This window comes from Octopus bimaculoides, chromosome Z, assembly GCF_046866305.1.
Source record: "Octopus bimaculoides isolate indiv1 chromosome Z, ASM4686630v1, whole genome shotgun sequence".
NCBI lineage: Eukaryota > Metazoa > Mollusca > Cephalopoda > Octopoda > Octopodidae > Octopus > Octopus bimaculoides.
Genome location: NC_142944.1, coordinates 6,807,592 through 6,834,255, shown reverse-complemented (window position 1 = coordinate 6,834,255; position 26,664 = coordinate 6,807,592). Strand labels below are relative to the sequence as shown.

Here is a 26,664-nt window from a genome sequence, read left to right as displayed (position 1 = left end):
TTCTCACTCACTCACACACTCATTCTCACTCCCACTCACTCTCTCCCACTCACACTTGCATCACACACTGGCATATCTCTCTCTCTAAAATAAAATCCAGAATTTATGGTCTTACTTTCACACCTGTAATTACAATTGTTTCCTTACACAAGGGAAATACATGCAATTAATTGCTAGCCAGAATACACTCATTATCTTATAGCTTTCATGATATGATTGTATATTTTTAGAATGACATTTTAGGGGGAGGTATGAGAGGCCAGATCTGGCTGGTTTGAGTATAAAACAAACTGTCTGAGCTAGATGTGGCTGGTTTAAATGCTAAAGGGTTAAACCTTTCAAGGCCATGTCCTAGCACAGCTGCATTCCAAATATCTGAAGCAAATAAAATAGTTTGACAATGAAGGAAATATTTTGTAGCTAACAAAGCTTGTCAAAGCTTTTCAATGAAAATTAAAAGTAGTCACAAAAATGAAATATGAGACCATATTCTGGGACTTGTCAATTAATACTGTTGGAAACCATTAAAGCAAACCATCTGAATGTTGTCAAAGGACCATCAGGAGAAGACATATCACTTAATATAATCAATTCCATCAGTTACTATACAACTGTTCAAGACATCCTGGACATGGCAGCCTCCTTCAAATTTATAGGTGCAAGTTATGGATGTATGGTAAGGAGCTTGCTTCTCAACCACATTGTTCCAGGTTCAGTTCCACTGCATGTCCCCATGAGCAAGTGTCCTCTACTATAACCTTGGGTTGACCAAAGCTTTATGAGTGGATTTGGTAGACAGAAACTGAAAGAAGGCTGTCATATATATACATGCATGTGTATGCATGCATGTCTTTGTGTGTAGGTTTGTCCTCCATCTCTGCTTGACAACTGGTGTTGGTGTGTTTACATCCCTGTAACCTAGCAGTTTGGTAAAAAGAGATTGATAAAATAAATATCCAGCTTAAAACGAGAAAACGAGTGCTGAACTCAATTTGTTTGACTGAAATTCTTCAATGCAGTGCTCCAGCATGGCTGCAGTCTATTGAATGAAACAAGTAAAAAATAAAACATAAGATTTACATTTCATTGACTTAGGCCAGCTTGCTTGCCATAAATTGGTACCATGCTGGTTAGCCATTGGATTGCACTCCTGCAAGGTTGTTTGTTGTCTTTCAAGACTTTTACTAAATTGTATCAGCACAAGTATTTTGTGTGGCCCCAAAGAGAAGGAAAAGGGAAGTTGACCCGGGTGGAATATGAACTCAGAAGATAAAAGAAAGAAACCAGTACCTCAAGTCATTCTTTCCTCATGTTCTGCCAATCCTTTGATTTGTTTATTCTTGAAAGTATTAATTAGACTTATGCTTATACTGTTAGTGCTGAAGGACTTTATTTTCTTAATGAAATGGTAATTAAAATATTTAACATAGAGGAGATGGTTTACAGTGGAATCCGGATGGATATAGAAAGAGGGGTAGGCCCAAGAACTCATGGCGTAGATCAACACAAAAGGAACTAAAGAAAGGTGGACATTCATGGCAGAGTATAAGTACAGAAGCGAGAAATTATGCAACATGGAATTCAATTATAAGGAGGGTTAAAGGCAAGAATGAGAATGAGAGGAGATAGTTTAACTCTTTAGCATTCAGATTACACTGTCAAATCTAATGCTTATTTATTCTCATAGCTTTGAGATTTCAATGATATGGTTGCATATTTTTATAATGACATTGTAGGGTAGATGTGATAAGCTGGACCTGGTTGGTTTGAACATAAAACAGAAGGAATATTTTGGTTGGATATGGCTGGCTTAAATTCTAAAGAATTAACATGTTTGTGTGGTTTGATTAGTTTTGAGAAATTAACTTTTAAGAATTTGTGTGAGAATGAGAGGGAGTCGAGATAGAGGGCAGTGGGAAGAAGTGGATGTGCAGAGGTAAAGAGACGATGGCAGGGTGGAGGGACAGAGTGGAAAACAGTATAATGCACATCGTAAGATTTGAACTTATGGACCATGTAATTAGTAACATACACTACCTTCATGCAGCACTGGATTAGCCATTAAGCAAACTAAGCACATGCTTGAGGCCTCAAAGGAAGGAGGGGGCACCGCAGAAATGGGAAATGGTTTACAGCACAAAAGAAATCACTTTAAACTTGACTTGCTAAAATAATATTCCGGATGCCTTTATCTCTATTAAGTATAGAAGCAGATGTGTTACCTAAAATTAATTTTGAGGATTTGATCAAAGACTTTGCAATTCAAAAAAGTAGGAGGAAACTCTTTAAATATAAATAAAGTGGAAGTATAGAAAAAATAAACATTATTTTCCCTCTTACTGTTTTGTTTTGTTTTGAAAAATAAAAATTTATTTTATAGTTTGTTATTGTTTATATTTTGAATTACATAAAAGATTTTGGTACCCACCTAAAAGATTAAGTGCTTAGGGCCTCGACGGGTCTTTATCCGGCCCTGCCTTCATGTCTTGGCCATTGTACCTCATGAAAATATGTGTTTGCATGTATAATATAGTCTATGACATATATATTATTTATACAGTATATATTTTTTTGTTTTCCTAGGATAAAGAAAAATACTTCAGTCCAGAATGGTGTATGGTGGACGATCAAGGCCAAAGATACATGTTGCCAAAGACAATGATATTTATGGGTCATGAAGAATGTGATTTTATAATAGAGGTATGTAACAACTGTGATGAAATTGAAAGTTACCTGCTATGCGCTGCATGTTAATATTGTGTAGTTTTGTTGTTTTTTAACTATTAAAAGAAAAAGTTTGTTTATTTCATTTTTGTATTCTAACATTTCCAAGAAAGTTAGAGATTATAATATATTTATAAAAGATCTTTCAGATTTATCATTATTGAAATTAAGTCAATTTGTTCATGCTGATGTGAACATGCTGACGACTGTGTCTCTGTTTCCTTACCATACTTATTCTATTTGTTTCTGAGCCTGGAATCAGAAGACCTTCACTCTGTTGACTGATTCTCTGAAGGATGTTCTCCATTTCCATTTAATTATAAAATATATTTTATTATTATTATATACACTCTTTCCTTCTATGTCTCTGAATCTCTTATTTGAAGAAAATTCAAAGCTGCAAATATTGCTCTTCTTCAGATACTTCAACACGTGTGGGGATGGGTTGTATAGATCTACAAATCCATTCAGTTGCAAATTTTTCTTTTTTTTTTTCTTTTTTGGTGATACAATTGTTTTGGTTTTTAAAAATCTGTTTCTTTCACAGTTATTTAGAATTTAATAATAATTGATTTTCTTACAGTTTTGTATTAGTACTATTTCCAGATCTCGCTTATTATTTTTTTTCTGTTACACTTATTTGATCTTGGTTTGGGGAGCTTCTATTTTATATTTATTTCAGTAGCCATTAACTTACTGAATGAATCATTCCAAGGTTATTGAATCAAATGGTTCTTGCTAAAAAAATGTTCTGTTGGTTGGGATAGAACTTATTGTCATGTTAATTATAGATTATTTTGCAATCTTCAACTTATTTCTTCTTGAAATATTTCTGAAATACTTGTAAAATCCTGTTTACATAATAATTTTTTACATGTCCCATGCTTATTTCTCACCAAATGGATTAGCTGTAAAATGAGAAATGAGAAAACAAAAAAACTAGAAAACAAAAAAAAAAAACTTCTTAGAAATTCGTCAGATTATCCATTCCACTTTTGACACTCCCCACCCCCCACAAAAATCCCCCAGAAAAGGATACAGCTCTCTGCCATTAAAATGATAATATTAACCAAGCCATATGTCAGTGCTGTTTAGCATTAAAAGTAATGTGTGCTTGTCGACAATAAAGTATTTTCTCTATTCGAAAATGTAATTACATACAATACTTTTGAAATATTAAGTTTGCCCCAATTATACTTGCATCATTCAGTGTAGTTGAAATCAAAGCATTCCTGACCTCGTTGAATAAGAAAATTGGAAATCTAAAGCTGTTGACCTAGAAAATATAATGAATATTACACAGGTTATGTTGTCACAATATTACATAAATAGGAGTAGCAGAATCACCAGAGCCACAGACAAAATGCCTTGCATTATTGATTTACAACCCTTTGCATTTTGAGTTCAGATATCACTGAGCTTAGCTTTACCAGTCATCTGTTCAGGGTTCATAAAATAAAGTACCAGTGAGGTACTGGGGTTGATTTAATTGGTTGTACACAGCATCCAACATTTATGGTCCTGTGTCAAATATTAGAAAACAGTTGTTTCCTTTTGTTTTAACATCCACTTTTTTATGCTTGGATGTATTGGAAGGAGTTTATTGGTGCAAATTTTCTATGGCTGTATGACCTTCCTGTTGCCAACCCTCGTCTGTTTTCAAGCAAAGCTATATTTCCTCGAGGCTAGATATGTTTAACCTTGAATAACACTTATTGTATGTAACTCGTTTACAACTATCACGTGCTGTCAAGACAAGGTGTGCACACACACACATACACACACTCATTTGTATGTGTACACATGCACACACACATTTGTATGTTCACGCACACGCACACACACACACACACACACACACGGCTTCTTTCAGTTTCTGTCTACCAAATCCACTCACAAAGCCTTGGTTCCCTCAGGGCTATGGTAAAGACAATTGCAAAAAGTACCAGTCAGTGAGACTGAACTCGGAACCATGTGGTTGGGAAGAAAACTTTTTAACTACACAGCCATACCTGCATCTTTCAAAACATCATCATTCCATAAATACCACATAAGATTTTACCCCCACCCCTACTTTTCACCATGCTTTATCAGTCCATATTCAGTTTTATTAATGTCTTTTCCACATGTTTTCCATGGATCTCTATACGCTTTATCTTTCAAATCTTGGAAACTTAGAATTGCTTTGTATTATTGTAGCACATACGACAATTGCTTTTAAGTTTAATGTTTGAAAGTGTGTGTGTGTGTGTGTGTGTGTGTGTGTGTGTGTGTGTGTGTGTGTGTGTGTGTGTGTGTGTGTGTGTGTGTGTGTGTGTGTGTGTGTGTGTGTGTGTGTGTGTGTGTGTGTGTGTGTGTGTGTGTGTGTATATATTTTACTTTTATATAACTTTGGTTTTGATGTATTTGCAAGATGCAATTTTTATTTTAACAATTAGTGATAAAACAGGGACAGTTTTCTTAAACAAAAATATATGCACAGGAGTGGCTGTGTGGTAAGAAGCTTGTTTCCAAACCACATGGTTTCGGGTTCAGTCCCACTGCATGGTACCTTGGGCAAGTGTCTTCTACTATAGCCTCAGGCCAACCAAATCCTTGCGAGTGGATTTGGTAGACAGAAACTGAAAGAAGCCCGTTGTATATATATATATATATATATATATATATATATATATATGTGTGTGTGTGTGTATATATATATGTGTGTGTGTGTGTATATATATATATGTATACGTGTGTGTGTGTGTGTTTATTTGTCCTCTTACCATTGCTTGACAACTGATGTTAGTGTGTTTATGTCCCTGAAACTTAGAAGTTCAGCAAAAGAGACCAATAGAATTAGCACTAGGTTTCCAAAGAATAAGTCCTGGGGTCGATTTGTTCGACTAAAGGCAGTGCTCCAGCATGGCCACAGTCAAATGACTGAAACAAGTAAAAGAATAAAAAATATAAAACACCCGTACTCAAAACTTAGATGTTTATGTCAAAATATAATTTGATAAACTGAATTTTATAAAACACTAAAAACATTCAAAGTATGTTTGGAAAGTTTACTCCAGCTTTTAATAATGATAATAATAATCTTTTCTACAATAGGCACAAGGCCTAAAATTTTGGTTGGAGAGGGCTAGGCTATTACATTGAACCCAGTGCTCAGCTGGTGCCTGTTTTATTGGACCCAAAAAGATGAAAAGCAAAATTGACCTTGGTGGGATTTGAACTCTGAACGCAATGAGTCACAAGAAATGCTATGAACTTTTGTGTATGTTGCGCTAATGAACATGCCAGCTCACCACCTTAATACTAATTGATTATAAAAATAATAATAATAGTGGTGATAATGATAATGGCATAGTAGTAATAATAATAAAAGCACTCAGAGAGCACAAACTTCCATCAAATGAGAGTACTAAAAATGAACCCGACTGCTCTCAAAAATTAAGTAAAAAAAAAAGAAGGAAAATAATCCAGAATCCTTGTCTGGTACTGGATCAATCCCAAGATCTAACCAGTTCGTGCCAGCCATGAGGCCAAACATCCCTGAAAGTTTCATCTGAATCCATCCAGCAGTTCTTGAGACATCTTGTCCATGGAAAACAAACAAACAAACATGACTGAGAACAATACCTCTGCCTTCGCAAAGGCAGAGGTAATAGTTATTATGGTTTCAAATTTTTCCACAAGGACAGCAATTTTGGGGGAGGGGATGAGTCGATTAGATTGACCCAGTATTCAACTGGTACCTATTTTATTAACGCCCAAAGGATGAAAGGCAAAGTCGATCTTGGCGAAATTTGAACTCAGAACGTAGTGACAGGTGAAATGCCGCTAAACGTTTTGCCCAGTGTGCCAATGATTCTGTCAGCTTGCCACCTAATAATAATAATACTAAAAGGGCTTTGTGTACATGTTAAAAATCATTATTAATTCTTTGCCATAATTTGCAGTTGTTTTGCAATTATTATATTTTTTTATCACCATTGCAAAGTAATAAAATATTCAGGTAGAAAACAGGTAAGAACTTCTGGCTACATATGTAATGTGATGAAAAATGAAGTTTTTATTGCAAATAAATCGTGTATGTTTGATAGGTATTCTCAAGATAGTTCATTGCTTATAGCAAGCAGTAAACTTTTTCTGTTAACTTGACTGTTGAGGTGTCAGAAAACTTAAGAGGATGATGAAAGTGCTGAGAAATTATGACTTTAAACTTACTGGATATTCCCCTCCCCCCCACTCTTCTACATTTCCCTCTCATCATGTTCATCATCATCACCGTTATCTATATATTAAGAGGCATGTGTCAGAATTGTTATGCTTATAAATGTAAAGATTAAAGACCTACATTAGTTTGAAAGAAATGAGTCATGTATGATCAAGACGCTGTTAGGCTTACAAACACAGACATGTATAGTAAGTAGTCAATATGGAAGAAACTGTACTTGGCATAACTGTAATAGGGTGACAAGTTGCCTGTTAGTTGGAGATGTTCTTGTTAGCTTTAGGTCAGCCTTGATTTATTTCTTTATTGCCCACAGGGAACTAAACATAGAGGGGACAAACAAGAACAAACAAAGGGATTAAGTCGATTACATCGATTCCAGTGCATAACTGGTACTTATTAAATCGACCCCGAAAGGATGAAAGGCAAAGTTGACCTCGATGGAATTTGAACTCAGAACGTAGTGGCAGACGAAATACTGCTAAGCATTTCACCCAGCACGCTGACGATTCTGCCAGCTTGCCGAGCAGACCTATCATAATCAGACTTTCCAGCTATAACCATTTTTGCCTTTTCTTCTTCAGTAACTATACAAAAGACCACACCATCTATGTTCTCTTTTTAACATAGCAGGGTGTGATTTGTGTGAGATGTAGCTGCTGTTTCTAGCAGCTTGAGTGAACATGCAAAGTCTCCTCCATAAGATACGCCAAAGAGAGAATTGATCTAAAGAAAGAGGTTTATCTTTATCTTTAACTTGATTTAGCCATTGGACTGCATCCATGATGGAGGCATCGCTTTGAAGAAGGGTTCAGTTGAATGGGGCCAGTACTGATTTTTTTTTTTTGTCCTTGAAGTCTGGTAACTTAGTCTATGGGTCTGTCTCATTTGCTGAACTGCCAAGTTACTGGGATGTAAACAAATTAACAACCGTTGTCAAGTGGTGGTAGTGAGACACACATACACACTCATAAAAAGACACATATAGACATGTATAGACCTGTGTGTATATGTATATGTGTGTGTGTGTATATATATATATATATACTTTCATTTCGTTTATGGGAAATGTTTTGAATATGCATATAAAAGGTCCTGTTTTATTATGCCGGCTACAGCCCAATGATGCCAACTGGTAATACCAGTTTTTTGTGGGGGTCACACCATGGTGTGCCGATATATAATGTATAATAATAATAATAATAATCCATGGAGATGAATAAAAATATTTTATAAATTCCATCCTATTATTATCATTATTATTATAATTATTATTATTATTATTATTATTATTATTATTATTATTATCATTATTATTTATTATTATTTCTGAAAGCAGTGAACTGGCTGAATCATTAGCATGCTGGGCAAAATGCTTAGCAGCATTTTGTTCCTCCTTATGCTCCAAGTTCAAATTCCGCTGAGGCCAACTTTGCCTTTCATCCCTTTGGAGTTGGTAGATTACACACTGGGGTCGATGTAATTGACTAGTCCCCTCCCACCAAATTTCAGGCCTGTGCCTTTAGTAGAAAGGATTATTATTATTACTATATATATATATATATATATATATATATATATATATATATATATATATATATAGTTTGAATTTCCAAAAAAACAAACAAACAAAAGATGAAGATGGGCATGTAAACAACAAAAGATGTATTAGTTTAATACTCGGGAAGTGAGAAAGTCTTTTACATTTTGAGCCTACGCTCTTCAACAGAAAGGAACAGAAAGGAACAGAAATAAACAGAGAAAATACAAAAAGGTTTGGTGGTTCGCGATCAGTCATGGCAAATATATATATATATATATATATATATATATGGCATGAGAGGTATTGGTGTCAAGAAGACCCAAAGGTGTCAGGTAATGCTGAGTAAGTGCTATGGACAGACCATAGTTAAGCTCTAGGTGCGATAATGATATGAATGAGGAGAACCAAGGTGGGTTGTGTATTAGCATGCATATATATAATAATTAACAGAATGAGATAAAAAAATTCAAGGGTGTGAATAGTTTTCAGAACATTTATAAAGAGAAGGTCTTACAGCTGTTTCCGGGATATTTTATATATCCCTTCATCAGAGACGGTGTGAGATAATAAGTAATAGTTATTATAGAGAAGATATGAAATACAGAATAAAGTGGAGGAATGAAAATACAATATCTTTACGTATCTCGCGTCTGTTTTCATTCCTTCATTTCCCTCTGTATTTCATGTCTTCTCTATAATAACTATTACTTAAACATTTTCTCACACCATCTCTGTTGAAGGGATATATAAAATACTCTGGAAACAGCTGTAAGACTTCCTCTTTAACAGAATGAGATAAAAAAATCCAAGGCTGTGAATAGTTTTCAGAACATTTATAATTAATATACATATATATATAGATAGACAACTATCCATATTTCAATTATTAACGGAAGTTTTTCAGTGAAAAAAAGAAATAAACAGTGCCAATGATGATGATAATTTCAAATTTTGGCGCAAGGCCAGAAATTTTGGGGAAGGGAGTAAGTCAACTATGTCGACCCCAGTGATTAACTGATACTTATTTTATCGATCCCGAAAGAGATGAAAGGCAAAGTCAGCCTCAGTGGAATTTGAACTCAGAACGTAAAGATGGATGAAATGCCACTAAGCATCTTTCCCAGCGTGCTAACGATTCTGTCTGCCAGAAATTGGAGAATGTCTGTAGTGCTGAAACAGTGTTGAAATTAATAGACTGAGTGGAAGTGGTTGAAAAAAAAAAAGCCCCTCTACATTGAAGTTGCTTTTTATGCCAAACCCAACTTAAGGACTTTCCTGCTCTGATCATCCCCCCCTTTTTTTGTGTAGAGTATGTCAGATGCATTATCAAATGTAATATTTTAATTTATTTTGTTTTAGATGATAAGGTTTAATTTAATAGAGATTTAGCTGCTAATTTCAGAACTGAGCAATCAAACAGCGATTCTCTCATTGAAGGTCATTTAGTCAGTATATTCAATGCAACATCTGCTTAAAAATAATATTCAACTGAAAGAGTTCTTTTGATTGAATATTTCTAAATATACACTTTCAAATCGTGCTTGTGATTTCTTGAATATATTTAGCATTCTTATAAAAATATCTTTACTCTTAACACCTGTCCCCACCTCTCCCCAGTCTCCCTCTCCTTTTCCCTCTCCTTTTCCCTCTCCTTTTCCCCTCTCCTTTTCCCCTCTCCTTTCTCCCTCTCCTTTCTCCCTCTCCCTCCCCTCTCTCTCCTCTCCTGTTCTATTGTAATTGACTTAATGAGAGCAGAGACTGTATACTAAAGTATAGATTTCTTCTAGTACATTGTTACCATTTATGAATTTAGTTGCTTATTAAATGAATAAACTGTGGCTTTTCTTTATTCTCTGTCTGTCTGTCTCTCACTGTCTCTCTCTCCCTGTCTGAGTTCCTTTTATAAATAGCATTCATAATTTGGTCTTGACGGGTTTTAAATAAATTTGTCGGCAAACAGTTTAGGCATATTTAATTATAGTGCTTTATATGCAATTCATGTTTGTTTCTAATCCATACAGTTTCTGCCTACCAAACTCACTCATAAGACATTGGGCAGCCTAGGGCTGCAGTAAAAGATAAGATGCATAAGGTGTCAAGCTGGCAGAAATGTTAGCATGCCGGGCGAAATGCAATATTTCATCTGTTTTTACATTGAGTTCAAATTCTGCTGAGGTTCACTTTGCCTTTCATCCTTTCAGGGTCAATAAATTAAGTACCAGTTGTGTACTGGGGGCGATCTAATCGACTGGCCCCTGGTCTAAAATTTTTGGGCCTTGTTCCTAGAGTAGGAAAAAAAAGCTGCATTTATACTCTCACTAGATGCCTGACAAAACTTTAAGTTGCATGGAGCTGAGTCAAATTGTTATTAAATAATATATGTAACTCCTATCAAATGTGTTGAGTGCCACTTTCTTTCATTTGTCCACTCAATCATATAATATAAATATACATACATATATATATATATATATATATATGTTTTGCAAACAACTTGCACATGCAAGTGCTTCTAGTTGAGAGCTCCACATACTGGAAGCCAGCAAGTTGTATGGGGTCAACAGGAGAGAATGCATGCCGTTTCGGGGCCTACCTCTTGACGGCATCAGTGCACACCAGCCCCACTCACTGATATGAGGCCCACTTGCTAGATCAACTGATTATCAAATAAACCTCAGTATTCTTCTAGCCATCGCTCATCGTCTCTTTTTAACCAAATCCAGTGACTAACCTTCTCCACTGTGGTTTGGATATCAGTCATGGTGGTATTTACTTTGATGAGTTAGGCCTAATGATAACGACAGTCACTTCACACTGTGTCCAACAAACTCTCTACATCTGACTTCTATTGGAAAATGCTCCGCTTTCCAGCCTGTGTCTTCACAATACTCAAGGAGGTTTACATAATGATCAATCTTTCGAGCCTGAGTGGCGTCCATGTTATTTTCATATATATATATATATATATATATATATATATATATATATATATATCAGACATGTGCTGTCAGTAATTACTCTGGGTAGGGAGTTGGTGACCTTTATGTAATAAAACACAAAAAAATAAGCAAAACAAACACAGGTGCGCAACTTGTTGAAGGCAGATTTACTTTTGCCTCTATAGCATGTAAAGAAAACGGTGTTGTAGGAGTGTACTACGTGTAGCTTAAATACTGAGATTGAAAGGCAGGGGCGAATTATGCTTACCTAATGTACAAAAAAAAAAATATATATTTTGCATTTTATGCATAGTAATCAGAGTAACCTTCATAATTCTATTGAATTAGGTGCATATTTTGCCATAAAAGGAAAATGTTACTATCAATATATTTTATTCAGGTTAGGCACTGCCTACCTTGCCTAACTAGGTGGCATGTCTCTGATATAATATATATATATATATATATATATATATATATACATATATATATATATTGGAAGGTTTGGAGGTGATGTACAGGAATTATATTATAGAAAAAAATTAAGGTACTCAGAAATCTGGATGGTTGTACATTTACAGATTTTTATTAATATGTCACATGTTTTATAAATCATATAAAGTGCTTTTCACCTAATCTTGTAGGATTTTCAAATTTTTTATTTCACTTTGTGATGCCGTCTCTTTATATAGTTTTATTGAGTGTGTAGGGGTGGAGAGAGAGAGATATATAGGATAGTAAGAGAGGGTGAGGAATGGAGGGAAAAGTGAGAGCGAGAGAGAGTGTGTGTGTGTGTGTGTGTGTGTTTATATATATATATATATATATATATATATATATATATATATATATATATAGTAGAAAACACTTGTACAAGGTGCTGTGCAGTGGAGGCACATGGCTTAGTGATTGGTTTGTTGGACTCCTGATTGTAAGATTTTAGTTTCAATTCCTGTACTGGGAAATGTGTTTGCATTCTTGAGCAAAACACTTCATTTCACATTGCTCCAGTTCACTGAGCTGGAAAAAGTGAGTAACCCTGCAATGGACCGGTGTCCTGTCCAGGTGGGGGAATATATACACCATGGAAACCAGGAAACCGGTCCTTATGAATTGGCATGACCCGAAAAGGTAACCTCACTTTTTTTTTTGTACTGTAGAACTGATCCTAAAATGTTGTGGTTTCAATGTAAGCTGTTTTTAGAACAAATATCTGTATTAAGGAGATTCTATGAAAGAAGAGATTGAAGGCTAATGACAAATAACTAAGTCCTATCCTTTCATATAATTGATTACAATAGCAGCTGTGTTATATTAATAATAATAATTATTGAGTGTCCTTTGTATCCCCAACGCATCATCAAGCTTGAACCTAGTTTCTTGACAACCATAACATTCCACAGCCTATCCTCGCTGTTGTCCATTGATGTCTTTAGCAGTGTCCCCACTCTGTTGCAAGCATCTGGGTCATGTCTATAGTTTGAAGTCAACTTGGTATCTTGAAATACTCTATTCTATTGTGCCTTTATTGTGTAATACCCTGTTTGTTTAACAGTACAAGTAGATGGAAGTTGTTCATCAGTGGAAGCTCACTGCTAGATACAACTGGAATATGTTCCCATGAGTAACATTTCAGAATACTGAGCTATTATTTGTTGATATGACAACCCACAATCATTAACTTCCAACAGTTGTACTATTTACATGGATTGCATCAACACAGGGGGTTGTAGTTTTTTAGTTTCCCCTTTCTTTCAACATTTTCAGATCTCTATGAAGGTTGCATGCTGTCTTTTCTCTTTTAAGTAACATATAGAAAACATTTTTTTAAAAACCAAATGCTTCTTTTATGTAGTTTATTTTTCTGAAATATCCACTTAAAGAAAGCATTTAAGAAAAAAAAATCAATGAATTACTCATGTCTTCTTTCTATGCCAAATTTCATTTTTCCCTTCCTATTTCAATCTCCTAATATAATAATGAGTGCAGTGTTTATATATATATATATATATATATTTGTTTGTCCAGAATCATGGTGGACACAGAGGAGGAGAGAAAATAGTAATTCAGTGAAGGAGAAGTAGTGAGAGTATTAGCCCTGACTGAGAGGGAGTGAGAGAAAGGAAGGGGTGATAGATGAATAAGGAAGAGGTGAAAAAATCAGTGTTTCAACTCTGTGTGAGTATATGTGTGTGTGTGTGTGTGCATGTACAAAGGAAGTATGTAAATGTTTGTATGTGTGATTATTATGTACGTTATTTTGTACCTTATCTACATATAAAATACTACAATTAACCGTCATTATTGACAGCACGTGGTCAGCTAGTATTTCTAATGACATCTTTATCTGCAGGTGTTAATTATTCCATTTGACATAAAGCATTTGTAAGTTAAGTGTTAAAGTGTTAACAGAAAGGTGTGTGTGTGAAGCGCTCTGCATTAACTATAAACATGATTGGATGATAAAGTTTCTCTTTTTCTTTTCGTTCTAGCAGTTCTATAGTGATCTGAGATTTAAATAATACAAATGTACTTTGAGCTGCAATTTAAATATTTATATAAGGCCAAAGAAGGCAGGAATAGCCTTTTATCTTTTACCCTGCTATTGTCAAAACCTGTATATCAAGAAGTGTGAATTTGGTTTAATGGGAGAAGGCATGATGTTAAGAACTCTGAGTAAATGACGTTGGAAATTCTAAAAATCCTTTTGAATTTGTTTCATGAATGCTATTCTGTACCGTTGTTTAATTTATACGACTAGGCAGCTGAGGGTTCCCGGCTAATGACACCTTTTATAAGTATTTGGCATATGGACCACAAGGTTGCAATTGAAATAGTTTCTAAAGGTAGAAATACTCTTAATATAGTGTGTGTGTGTGTGTGTGTGTGTGTGTGTTAGTCAGTCATTGCTGTTACATTGCCAATATTTTTATATTAATTATTTAATTATCAGTTATTTAATTTTGTGAATTGCTTAAAAGAGTCAATGTTTTAATGAAAGCTTCAAAACTGTGCTGACAGTGAATTCCTTTTATAATTATTTCATATTGGAATAGTTTTTGCACAAAAGAGTAATTTGTTGTGGCAGTATGGAACAATTACTGAAATCTCAGGAATTGTTTAACTATCGTAGTAATGAATTTCTGTGTTATGTATTTTAATAACAATTTAGGAAATTAATTATGTCAAAGAATTCTTTGAACAGTCCAATCCACACATATACTATATTTGGTTTATATTTATTGTTGGCTTCATATTTTTTTCATGGAAAGTTTCAGATGCCAAATGATCTTTCTTTGCTGGCCATTATTCATATTCTGCAACAAAAACTTGTTTTGGTGCCAGTTTGATTCTGAGTTTCAGGTCAGAATGTTCTTGTGTGTGGCAAAACATCAATCTTCCCTTACAACTGTTTTGGACTAGGTTGTAGCAGGTTTATAGTGTTATTTTCAAATACTGATGAAGGTTTTGTTTCATTCAATATCTTAAAGCAGTGACCCTTAATTTTTTTGGCATTTGGTATTCTGGAAATCAAATAAATAAATCACCAGTACATTTCATAAGGAAAGTTCAAAGGAAAAAAAAAAAAAAAGAGAAAAAAAAACTATTCAAGGCTGAAACATATAAAAGAATTTAGAAATCTATTGCTTTTCTTATTTTATTAATCATACAAAATTTTCAAGATATTTAAGCATTAACCCTTTTGTTACCATATTTCTGTTGAAATACACTGGCTTTGTTCAATACATTTTGAAAATTACAAAGAATTTAAAATAACTGTCTTAAGCTGATGTTTGGATCATAAATAAACACAAAATTTTGATGTAAGGTTTTAATTTAAATCACTTTAACCCTTTTGTTACCATATTTCTGTTGAGATACACTGTTTTTGTTTCAATCAGTTTTGAAAATAAGGAAGAATTTAAGATAATTTTGTCATTATTAAGCTTGTATTTAGACCATGAATAAACACAAAATTCTGATGGAAGGTTTTAATTTAGATCACTTTAACCCTTTTGTTACCATATTTCTGTTGAGATACACTGTTTTGTTTCAATCAGTTTTGAAAATAAGGAAGAATTTAAGATAATTTTGTCATTATTAAGCTGGAGTTTGGACAAGGGGACAAATATCAGATAGATGTATAGAGGCCTATATTTGAATAATGTACACTCTTTGGGCATATACATTCTATTTTACATATAAAATAAAGGCTCCCAAAAAAATGCTACTCAGATAACTCTTTAGTTTGGACATTTGACCACAAAACTATGTAGATTTTAATCTTCATTTGCATGGATTTTGAATTCAATGATAATCTTTTTGTTTGTTTTATATTTGGTGTGGATCTAATGAGTTTATTATTTTAAGAAATTTAATTATTTACTTTTTCTAACCCTTCACCTGTCCAGTGTATCACATGTGATACACACACACACACACACACACACACACACACACACACACACACAGAGGACATATTTTTCCTGACATCCATGCATCATATATTTTGCACATTACCAACTCTTTTTATTGACTGCCAGTGTAATTTAGGAACTTATGAAAGGAAAGCTTTATGTTACTCAGAATGTATGAAACAAGCGCTAAAAGACTGAAAACCACCATGGACGTTTAGGACAAATTTACAAAAATACTTTAGACAGGCAGAGGGTTAATTTTGATTTATTGTACAAGCAAATTAAAAAAAATAAATAAATGAACAAGGTCTGTTCTGAGTTTTTTTCTTTTATTACATTAAAAACTATATTGGAATTGAGTCAAATATATAATGGAAAATGTGTGCATATACCAACTGTTAAGGGTAATGAAAAATGGCAAATGTAGAAGTGTGATTATGTGAAGCAGCTGTTAAAGTAGAACAACAGATAGACAATACTAGTGTTCATTCGACCGAAAACTTTCCATTTAGAATAGGAGACTGAAAATTGTATGGCGACTCTCGTTAGTTTTCTGTTATTATGGATATGAATGAAATTATTTTCCAGCTTAGCAGAGTAATTATACATCTAGTAAGATCACACGGATAGGTGTAATCAATTTTGATTGTTGTTATCAGCAGCATAGTCACCACTCGAATGTGAGATCGTGACAGTTCTGTTTCTGTTGGTTATTGTTCTATTTATTACTTATTTCTGTTATGCTTGTTAGCTAATTTATGTGACCAAAATGAAAATTGAACAAATGCTTGTGTGGACACAAAAAAATGGGTGACAGGTTGGAAGAAAGATATTTGTTTGAAGAGTAAAATAACAGACGCCATCCATATGGAAAACAATGTGCAATCGTTAACATATTTAATGCAAAGAGCATTAGAAGTACCACTAGCTGTGTGTTCATAAAAAAAAAATGTTAGTGATTAATACAAGTCCCCCAGGCAAGTATGAGGACAACTACAGAAGGTTTTGGTCTTATTCTGACCTCATCAGCAAAGCATAGCCTTTAAATGCTAAAGGGTTAAAGAAGATTTGAGATAGGATATAAAGGGAGGTAATAATAAAGTAAAAAGAACAGATTAAATTGATAATCATTAGATAACATATCCCTTGCTAGGCAGCTAGGTTTTAGATTGCACGTATAATTAATAGTAGATTCATGAATATCGAGTGCAGTCGTTTTAGAATTTTTAGACGATGATAAGGTTTGATGTAGTAGAAGAAACAGATTTTAAGTTTTTTAATTAAACATTTTTATAATGCTTGTGCTCTGTTTACATATGTGTATGAGGAATTGAGCAACTTGAAAAAAGATTTAGCTACTGGATAGCTAGGTTGAAATCATTTCTTTCTTTCTTCTTATTTCTTTGAAAAATTGTGCTAGATATTCAGTGTAAGTGATCTTAAAACTACTTCTAGATAGAACTGTAGTATAGTACTGGGAAGACTCTTATCAACAGAAAGTTTAGATAATCTCAGAGAAATCCTTCTGACTAAATTATTATATTCCTTGGGTGATTTGAATGTTTGTGTTTGTGCTTCTAGAATAAATTTAGTTTATGGTTAAGATAGTACTATGAGTTGGTTAAATCTCAAGTGATATTCAAAAAGTTGGTTCTGGTTAGTCTGGTTTCTATGGTAATCAGTAATCGTTCTTGAAAATGTAGTTTTTTTCTTTCTTTCTGATTTTGAAGTTTGAGGTTTATGATTATTCAAAATAAAGGCCATCATCTCTATATAGTTCTCTTTTAGCAAGTAGTGTAATTAAATACAGGCTAATATCAAGACTAATTTAAGCAGAACCATTGACTCTTAGGCTGACATTGAATAGAATGTTTTGAATATTTTTTTCAATCCATATAGAATTGTTATATTTGGAAGTGGTTTTTCTTTGCATATAAAGTCTTTTCAGAGTTAGTGATATTGGATAATCAATTTTGTGAAAAACTTCATTAATTAATAGAGGTTAGGCGATTGAGGAGCAACAGTCTTTAATATCAGATAGTTGTGATTGAATACCATTCTTATCCGGGATTAATTTGAACCACTTAATTACTGTTATGATATAATTCTATGAAATTAAGAGTGATATATCCTTAATTTTAGTGATAATTTTTCTGATTACTTAATCCCTCAGTTTATTTTAGTGAGGTTGATGCAATACATGGAAAGCTTATGAACAAAGTAAGTTTTATGGTCTTTCAAAGTCAAATAAGGTGGTTTAGGCATGAATGGTTTAGATCTGTCTTGCAATGGAGAATAATCTCATTAAAGGTATTCTAATTTTGCTTGTTTGAAAATATTAGTGAAGGTCTTTGACTCTAACACTTAACACTGACTGTCTGGTTCATATGTGTCCTACATTTTATTATTTTGGATATTTTTTCAGTTTTTTAAAATTATTATTTGAAAACTTAGCTATTTATGTAGTTTAGCCATATTATGGGATAATTTGAAATTTAGTGGTTTATAATAAAGAAGAAAAAATTTCCCTTTTCAAACAATCTTTTGTTTTAATTCCATATTTGAAACTTGCTTTGGTTCTCTTTTTGTTTGTCAAAGAAATATGTTTATTTACTACTTGTGATCTTTTAATGAAATTTTCTGTTTTGGATTGTGACACTTAATGCTAGATTTCCATGCATGGAATAACATTTTGTTGTTGATGGTTAAATCTGTTTTCTGTTTCTGTATTTTAAGTTTGTGGCTTGAGGGTTCAAATGAAAGGAGTGTTAATTTGAATGTTGTAAGTCCCAATGGAAAATTAAGATTTTCAAACAAAGGCTAGTTGAAATGAAATATTTAAATATTTTAGGTTACAATCTGTTTCATTCCAAAATACATTTTTGAAGATTTAAAATGACGGTGAAGAATTATAAATAAAGGCTAGTATGGAGAAATATTGAGGGAAGAGATGACATATGGATGATGGAATGTTTAAGCAAAGCAAAAGATATACAGAAAATGGTTAAATGGAAGGGAGAACAAGATAAAGATGTGTATAAAAGATGGGTCTGAAATATAATTAAACAAGAGGGCCCCTCTCTCTGCATAACAACCGTGAACAGCTTTGATTAGTCTCAGTATTTAAATTGTTATATTCATACTGCTAATGAATGTAATATGCAAAAAAAAAAAAAAAAGAGTAAAATGGTGACTGTTACTCCTAGAAATATTCATAAGTAGCTCTAAACTGTTTCCTCTTTCTGTAGGGTGAACTCAACAAGACACTCTTGCAAATGATTGGCAATTGCTTGTTGAAACTGGTTGGGTTCTAAGATTCATCTTTCAGAGAGAGAGAGAGAGAGTGAGAGAGAGAGAGTGAGAGAGAGAGAGTGAGAGAGAAAGCTTTGTTGTTTGTACACAACATATATTTACACAGTGAAGTAGAACATATGTACTTATTCACAGTTTATCTGTGTACACACACACGCGTGCACACACAGGATATCAGCATTTTCAGTTATTTCAAGCAATGACTGACCCAAGATTTAAATCACTTAGTTGATAAAGTCTATTTATTCAAGTAAAACCAACCTAGGCTGCTCAGCAGAAATGTATTTACCTGAATATCGTATAATCATAATAACCCTAGTGTAGCAATATAGCCATGGGTGTGTGCTGAATGAAATCAAACAATTAAGTTGAAGTTCTTTTATTTATTTCTCTACCTGCTGTCTGACAGATCTTGTTGGTCATCTCAAGAAATGGATCTCCCCCCCCCCCAGCTTTTTTTTTTTTTTGCGGTCAAAATATTTTAAGGTCCATGAAGTCTGCTAAAAGAGGCTATGAATTATTTTGCTTATACAAATTGTTATTAAAACCAAATACAATTATGTGATATGAACTGTATACATTGCAAAAGGTTATCTCTTCTATATTGGTTTTCCATGACACTGGAGGCTTATTCTTCTGCTAACATACCAACATTAGAGTTAATGTCAAAGTGTTGCTTTTATTTATCATTTCTGATTGATGTGAGGAATTTTGTTGCTGTGGAAAAAAAAAAAAAAAAGATCTGTTTGCAATTGAAGTTTAACAACTAACTATAAAGCAATTGTAAATCATTTTGAAATGTTTTTATTTCGAAGCATTTTACTATTTTATTGATTTTATATATATATATATATATATATATATATATATATATATATAGATGGATAGATAGATAGATAGATATTGGCTGTTTGCTTTGTAACAAAAAATGTATATTGAATGCAAATTGTTTGCTATGATATACATACACTCACAAATACCACTGCAAACATGTGTGTTTTTTGTGTGTGTACACACACACACACACACACACGAGTAATTTCAATATCCCAAAGCAGAGTGTTGTCATTTATTTGAGTGTCGCTTTTCCATTTAATTTCAACTGATGAAGCAGAAATGTGAAACTCAAGTAGTGACTGACTCACCTTGGGTTTCAATGAACTTTTTTCCACTCTATTTCACTGTGTTGAGTTCTTTTTTTTTTTGTTTTTCTTTTTGCTTTATTATACACACACAGAGGCATTTGTGCAAATGATTTGTTCAATATCTATCTTATTTTTGTGTTAGAAAATATCTATTTGTATAGGTAGTAGCTATATTAATCATTTCCATATGTTGAAACGGTGATATATTTTTAAAGTTCTATATTTGGTTTCAAAGTTTACGAAGAAAAAAATAATTTGATCAGTCTAATACATTTTGTAATATTTTCCAGTGTGTATCCTTCTTTGAGTATTTTGGACGAAAATTTTGTATAGGGCCTTGAACAGCAATTGTTTGACTCCTAGTCATGCGTTCCATTGAGTGCTAAAGATATTTATTTAACTGTTTGATATTGTATGTGATTTTGATATCATTCAGTTTACTGTGTTCATAGGTGAATTAAACTTCTCAACTGCTGCAGACTTCTGGAAAATTTACGACACTCATATCCAGGCAGGTAGAAATTTTGCATGAAATAACCTTCTATCACTATTTTCTGGTTGCGAACTGTTTCTTTTGATTTTGAAAATAGATCAAGGGATGTGATTTTTAAATCCGCTTCTCACTATTAATTACTCCCAACAGTTTTTTCCCCCCACTACTAATGACAGAATTATTTTTGAAAGTCTAAAACGAATTTTGTTCATGAAGAAAGACCATTTACAATGTTTCATCACATCCTTATCCTAGATTGCTGCCTGAACACTTTGATGCTTATTAATCGGTCCTATTTTCAGTAATAGACACATTAAGAATTCTATTCTGTGAGAGCATGAATATAAATTAAATGGAACATATAAAATAAATGGAAAATATCTTGTTAATATAGAAAAAAACAAAACAAAACAAAGTATATTAATATAAAAAAGAAACTCTGCTGAATTTGACAATTCTTTCAAAAGAAATTGAAAAATTGGACTCATTTGAATGGAAGCATGCGAGATACTTACTGTAACTTTAACGATATTTCCATTTGTTTTTCATTTCTAATACCTTAAGGCTAAATTATTTTCAATGAGTTGCTTCCAACTTCTCCAAAATGAATTCTCTATAAATGCTTATTTCACTGAATGTAAACAATTCTAATTTTGTTATTTTTTGCTTTTTCTTTTCGTTTGGATTAATCACACACACCCAAAGAAAAAAAAAAAAAACGTTTGTGTTTGAAAGTGAACTTTTGTAGCATCTATGAAAAATACATAAAATATTTATTTCATTATAAAAAAAAAAAAATGTTTTTATATGATTTGTGGGGCGGAGTTCATATATTCATGGAAGCAAGTGTTTCATGGCCAGGTACTTAAAGAAAGAAGAAAAATGTAATATATACTGTATCTCAGAATTGAACAAGTATTTGTGTATCTTATCCATATTATGTGTTTTGTTTTTTGTTTAAAATAAACTGGAAGAAGCAAGGAATTAGTTATTAGTAGACTAAGCTGAAACTTAAATGTTGACTTTCCTGAGCCATTGAAGATGAGAAGTATGAAGTGTTTTGATTTGCAAGATGGTATGTGAGTATGAATTGGGAGGATATTTTGAGGAAATAAACTGAAATTGTATGGTGTGGTGTGCTTGTCTTTGCTGAAAACAATTCGAAATTAATACATTGAGAAATCTCTGAGCAGCAACAGAACTTTGTTTTAGTTGGGTGAAAGAAATCCATGCATTAGTGAATTTGTTGAAGGGAGATTTAGGAAAAAGTAGTTAAATCATGCATGAGATGAGAGCGGGGTGGAAATCACCAGTAATATGACCCATATGATATAGTATATAGACCCTTGAACATGTACCCATATTGTTGTAGAAGTTAGTATAAGTGCATACATTGTGGATGAGAATACTCGGTGTGCCTGCTGTACATTGAATCTCTATGAATCATTTAGTGGGTTGCAGCAATTGTTCTTTTATTAAAGAGTAGAGGTCTGTTTGTACAGGGGTTTATAGATCAGCTTCTATTAGAGTCTTGGCTGCCTATCTACAAAATATGTATAAACAACGGAGTAAAGCAGCTGATAGTGGGGGTACTGGCAGCAAGTGGTTTCAAATGATATTGGCTCTTCCTCACCATATGCTGGCCTTGTAATATAACTCCAAAGAGAGTTCACGCTTCTGACAAATAGCATTTCTTGTTTGAAAACTGTTGCATCTCATTAAGAGAAAAAATATGCTGCAATCCATCAGTTGATCTGTTGTGAAAGCTTGAATATATATATATATATATATATATATATATATATATATATATATATATATATGAGCTTTTCTTGAGAAAATGTGTCTGGGAGTCAGCCCATATATAGGAGGTGGGGTGAGAAATTGTTCAACAATTCTTACATATTAGTTATCTGCTCCATCAACAATGTGAACATATTTTAACAGGTCTATGTTGTGTATGATTTATAGCACTATCCATAAACCACACATCTGTATTATTGAACTCACACAAATACTTGTTCCTTTAAAACATAATTGCAGAAATGTCATAACTAATATATTATAGTTATTATCGAGAGCACAGAATGAAATATCGGGAATTTAAGGACTAAAAAAGCTATTCAGATTAGTAAACTAAATCCATCTATTAACAATTGGCATGAACTGAGCTAATTGGCTGCATTAACACTATCGGCTAGTGTGTTCCACAGCTTTCATCTAATATTATCATTAGAAAAAAAAACAAATTGTTTCATTATCTAAATCTAGATCAGTGGTTCTTAACTGGGTCCATATGGTCTTTGAGGGCCCATTTAAGATTTTCTTAAAATTTTATCTTCTACAATAAATTAGTTATACTTCTATGATACACAAAATATTTTAGCAATTTTTTTAATGATTTCTAATAATATTTAATAATAAAAATATTTAATTATGTTATATATTTAATTTAGTTATAAAAATATTAATACAATAAGATTCTTTGAAACATTGAATGGCTAAGAGGGTCTATCTTAGTAAAATAGGAATCAAAAGATTCCATAGGCAAAAAAATGGTTAAGAAACACTGATCTAGATGGAGTTTGTCCTCTTCTTTCTGTTTTTTTTTTTTTTTGGCACAGTGTTTTAAATTTGAAATATTAATGTACAAGATAAAAATATAAATCGGTATTATTGTTTTGCTTTGGTTTTGCTTCTGTCTACACTCCTTTATTTCTATACTTCCATTGTAGTGGCTTTCTTCAACATGTACATACAAACACACACATATATAATAATAATAATAATATATATATATATATATATATATATATATATATATATATATATATATATATATATATATATATAGTTTGTGTGTGGTAATTAGACATACATAGATCTAAGAAAAAGACACATCTTAATTTATCTAATTATAACATTTATTCATTTATAGTAAGGCTATAATTAGCCTGCTATAAATTGTGGTCGACCACAAGGAGTTGAATATAAAGCGACAGGAACACAGAACAAGAACGGAATGAGTGTGTTTAATACACAACCAAAAAATTCTGATTTATTGAGCCATTGAAAATATCTCCAGAGTACATATTGAGAAAGATATTGAATTAGTTAACTTAAAATACTTGAGTGTTGTATGTGGTAACCAGACACACCTAACATTCATAAGGTGCATTTTAAATTGTCTAATTGAGGCATTTATTCATTGAGTGTTTTCAGCTAATTATAAATTAGTTGGCCAGCATCTACATGACAAAAACAAACAAAAAGAATGACTCATAAACATGCATATCCACCCCACCCCACCCCACTACACACGTGCACACAGTGGAAGCTATTTCTTGGGATCGTTTTGGAAGTCGTTTCATTAGTAACTGGTTGATAACATTAAGCAAATAGTTTAGGACTCTCAAATTTTGACAACAACCAGTTCATTATCCATGATTATAAGTGACTGTAAATGTTTATATCTGTGTGTGTGTGTGTGTGTGTGTGTGTGTGTGTGTGTGTGTGTGTGTGTGTGTGTGTGTGTGTGTGTGTGTGTGTGTGTGTACTTATCCCCAACCACATGGTTCCAGGTTCAGTCCTATTGTGTGACACCTTGGGCAAGTGAACTCTACTCTAGCCTTGGGCCAACCGAAGCCTTGTGAGTGGATCTGGTTGACAGAAACTGAAAGAAGTGTGTGTGTGTGTGTGTGTGTGTGTGTGTGTGTGTGTGTGTGTGTGTGTGTGTGTGTGTGTGTGTGTGTGTGTGTGTGTGTGTGTGTGTGTGTGTGTGTGTGTGTGTGTGTGTGTGTGTGTGTGTGTGTGTGTGTGTGTGTGTGTGTGTGTGTTTGTTTGTTTGTTTGTTTGTTTGTTTGTTTGTTTGTTTGTTTGTTTGTTTGTTTGTTTGTTTGTTTGTTTGTTTGTTTGTTTGTTTGTTTGTTTGTTTGTTTGTTTGTTTGTTTGTTTGTTTGTTTGTTTGTTTGTTTGTTTGTTTTTGTTTGTTTTTGTTTGTTTGTTTGTTTGTTTGTTTGTTTGTTTGTTTGTTTGTTTGTTTGTTTGTTTGTTTGTTTGTTTGTTTGTTTGTTTGTTTGTCCTCCACCACTGCTTGACAACCAGTATTAATGTGTGTTTACATCTCTGTAACTTAACAGTTTGGCAAAAGGGATTGATGGAATAAATACCAGGCTTAGAAAGTACTGGGGTCAATCACTTTGACTAAAATTCCCCAGGGCAGTGCCCCAACATGGCCACAGTCTGATGGCTGAAGCAAGTAAAAAATAGAACACACACACACACACACACACACACACCAGTGTCATTTGCTTACAACCATGACTCAGTGTCAAGACAATGAAACTAACACAAACACATACTCAATTATTATCCTACTAGCTGGCCCTGTGCCATCAAAAATGACAGCTAATTGTAGTATTTTACATATAAATATGGATGGTCAATCAAATTAATAGACTTGTCAATGTTGTCTTTTGAGATGTGACATTGATCATCATTTGTTACTGAAAGAATGCTGGTTCACACACATAAACATTCACATACTTCTCTTGTACACGCACACACATTGTTGTTGTTGTTGGTACTCTGTCGCTTATGACATCGAGGGTTCCAGTTGATCCGATCAATGGAACAGCCTGCTCGTGAAATTAACGTGCAAGTGGCTGACCACTCCACAGACACATGTACCCTTAACGTAGTTCTCAGGGATATTCAGTGTGACAAGGCTGGCCCTTTGAAGTACAGGTACAACAGAAACAGGAAGTAAGAGTGAGAGAAAGTTGTGGTGGAAGAGTACAGCAGGGTTCGCCACCATCCCCTGCCGGAGCCTCGTGGAGCTTTAGGTGCTTTCTCTCAATAAACACTCACAACGCCCGGTTTGGGAATCAAAACCGCGATCCTATGACCACGAGTGCTCTGCCCTAACCACTGGGCCATTGCACCTCCACTCACACACACATACACACACATATACTCACACAGAGTTGAAATGCTGTTTGATTTTTCTTTTCAGATGTACTCCATCCCATTGCACATACACACACACACCTCCCTTTTACATACACACACATATACTCACACGGAGTTGAAATGCTAATTTTTTACCCCACCCCTTCCTTCCTTATTCATCTATCACCCCCTTCCTTTCTCATTTATATGTTGTGACGGAGAAAAACACGAGTATTATTATATTAGATGGTGTTTGTTTATTTTTTTTTTTAGTTTCCACCTGCCAAATCCACATACATAGCTTTGGCCTGCCTGGGCCATAGCAATAAACACTTATCCAAAGTACCACACATAGTATTGAACCTGAAACCATGTGGTTGGGGAGCAAAATTCTGGCCCATATTTACTGCTAATTACTCAATAAAGCAGGATTGTCTAGGATGGAATATCTTTCATCTTAGGTCCCTTTCTCTCTCTCTCTCTCTCTCTCTCACTCATTCACTCACCCTTTCTCTTTTTCACACTCACTCACCCTTTCTCTTTCTCTCACACTCACTCACTCACCCTTTCTCTCTCTCACAGACACTCTCTCTTTTCTCTCTCTCTCACACACACACTCACTCATTCACTCACCCCATCTCTCTCTCTCACACACACACACTCTTTCTCTCTCTTACTCACTCTTTCTCTCTCTTACTCACTCTTTCTCTCTCTCACACTCTCTCTCTCTCTCACACTCTCTCACTTTCTCTCTCTCACACTCACCCACCCTCTCTCACTCACTCACTCTCTCTCTCTCTCTTTCTCTTTCTTTCTCTCTCTCTCACACACACACATTGATTAATGTAGTTCTGAATAAAAGATGGGATAGCCATTTCTGGAATGTCTTTCATCATGGTTCAGCTCACTCAGGACTGG

General features: G+C 33.7%; 1 protein-coding gene across 10 annotated transcripts in view; it reads left to right on the top strand.

Moving 5' to 3' along the window:
- Positions 1-26,664, top strand: part of LOC106869485 (uncharacterized) — a 398,751-nt gene that overhangs the window by 44,901 nt on the left and 327,186 nt on the right. For 9 of the 10 annotated variants that reach the window (XM_089365456.1, XM_089365452.1, XM_089365449.1 and 6 more), the window contains exon 2: positions 2,584-2,700. In XM_089365456.1, coding sequence (XP_089221582.1) covers positions 2,584-2,700 — 117 coding nt within the window. Of the gene's footprint in view, positions 1-2,581; positions 2,701-26,664 lie in introns of those variants that run through there. The other variant, XM_089365451.1, reaches the window with a different exon arrangement.